Source organism: Myotis brandtii, unplaced genomic scaffold (genome assembly GCF_000412655.1).
Source record: "Myotis brandtii unplaced genomic scaffold, ASM41265v1 scaffold403, whole genome shotgun sequence".
Taxonomy (NCBI): domain Eukaryota; kingdom Metazoa; phylum Chordata; class Mammalia; order Chiroptera; family Vespertilionidae; genus Myotis; species Myotis brandtii.
Window position 1 is genome coordinate 688,997 of NW_005365474.1, and position 1,861 is coordinate 690,857.

The 1,861-nt window shown below is 59.5% G+C and overlaps 1 protein-coding gene across 1 annotated transcript in view; it reads left to right on the forward strand.

Annotated features, from left to right (window-relative positions):
• ANHX (anomalous homeobox) overlaps positions 1–1,768 on the forward strand; it is a 9,529-nt gene extending 7,761 nt beyond the window's left edge. Inside the window, exons 7-9 of the mRNA XM_014545357.1 lie at positions 655–835; positions 933–1,017; positions 1,161–1,768. Coding sequence (XP_014400843.1) covers positions 655–835; positions 933–1,017; positions 1,161–1,247 — 353 coding nt within the window. The 3' untranslated portion in view covers positions 1,248–1,768. The remainder of the gene's footprint in view (positions 1–654; positions 836–932; positions 1,018–1,160) is intronic.
• Positions 1,769–1,861: the final 93 nt, after the last annotated feature.

Below are 1,861 nucleotides of genomic sequence, written 5' to 3' on the forward strand. Positions count from 1 at the left end.
ATAGTCCCTTAGCCTGGGTCTCCCAAAGAGAAGAGGGTGGGGTTTTGCCCAGACAGAACAGGGAACACAAGAGTGGACAGGACATCTGTGCTGTGGACGGTTTTTAGGCCTCTTCCCTGAGATTTCCCTGGCACCCAGCAGCCTCTTTCTGGCATTTTCTTCTTCCCAGATAAAGGCTGTCAGAGTTTCTGAGCAGCATGGAGATCCTGGTTTTATTTCCAGAGTGAAGTTTTAAAGGGCAGCCTAGGTGTTGTGGAGTGGCCGTGGGGCCGGGACAAGGGTCCAGGAGCCTGCACACAGGAGGGACAGAGGGATGTGACCGGGGAGGGGGGTCCTCTGCTAGAGGGAATTTCTGAGAGTGACCCCCAGGACCGCATCCCCAGAGATTGGGTCTCACTAATCTGGTGCTGAAGGCCAGGTGCCAAGTGAGGGCAGAATTATAGGGGGACGTGAGAGGGAGGGGAAGTCCCAACTCAGATGGTGGGAGAACCCTGACCGTCCTCCATAGTGACCTGGAGTCGGGAACAGACGTTTGCGATTGCCTTTAGGGACCTGCCGACAGGTCTCCCTGGCAGCTGTACTGCCACCGTCCCCGCCATCCCTCTGCTTCCTCTGGTTTGGGTGTAAGGTGCTCTGTCTCCTTCACCTCCCCAGCCCGTCCCTTCTGCATGACCTTCTCGCTGCACGTGTCCTCCATGAGCCACTCTGGTGCACTATCCCCCCCCCGCCCCCGAGCCATGTGCTTGTCGTGTCCCATGGGCCCCTTTGGTCGCTGTGCCCTGAGGTCCCTCAGGGAGGAGATGGGTCTGAGGGTCTGGCCCACGGGGAGCTCCTGGTGCGCAGACACTCTCAGGCATGTTCCCCACGGGGTGGAAGGTGTTGCTTGGTGCCCACTGGAGACCAGCCCTGTTCTGATGTGGCCCCTTCTACAGCCTCCCGGAGCTGGCTCCTACCCCGTCGACCTTTCCCGGGCCTGTGCCTGCTGGGCAGCTGAGCGAGCCCCTGCCGTCCAACCAGGTGAGGCTTTCCTAGGAGGCACTGGGTTCCTTCCTCAGTCCTGGATTCACTTCTGCCTTCGGACTGAACAAGTCGGCCAAAGATGAGCTTGGGGGAGCCGGGCAGAGGGCGCCTGCATGTGTGATGCTGTGTTGGCTTTCCAGGTGCCGTGGTCTGACAGCCAGGCCTCCAGCGATGCCTTCTGGGTGGCCAGGATGCTCCTTGAGCTTTCGGGGGGCAACATGGGCTGAGCTGCCCCCGGGAGCCAGGCCAGCATCTCAGGGAAGACGGGTGTGGACATTCGACCGTTCAGTACAAGTTCCAGAACCTCATCCTGATGAAGAGAGGAGGTTCCCGCGTTCCCTGGGGGCTCTGCTGGGAGGTGTGTGCGTCCCTGGTCCACGCCATGTTTATGCAGTTGTTTGGCAGCTCCCGATGTTGGAGGAAGCGTTTGAGAAATGTTTATGGATCCCCAGTCGAAGGGGTGTGTTCCACTCAGGCCATGGCAGACGCTAGGGCCACCCCTGAGCAGTTGTGGGCAGGAGACTGTTCCCCTGCCGGCCACCCTCCTGCCCGCCCTGCGCCAGGCCAGACTCCCCGTGGTGAGTGGGATGTGAAAGCGTGTTGTCAATTCTGTGCCTGTGGTGCTTCTCCAAGTGGCGTGGGGTGTCCCAGGAGGGTGGCGGGTGCCTTTCAGTCTAAGCTTGTAATCCGTTATGTTTGCCACATGTTCTGTTCAATTACATTAAAGTTTTATGCTCTGGACGCCTTGTGTTTATTCACCTAGCTGCACCCTGAGCACTGCCTGTCGCTGTGGCTGTCGGTCTCCGACCAGCATCGCACAGCACGGGTGCAGGGACCCAAG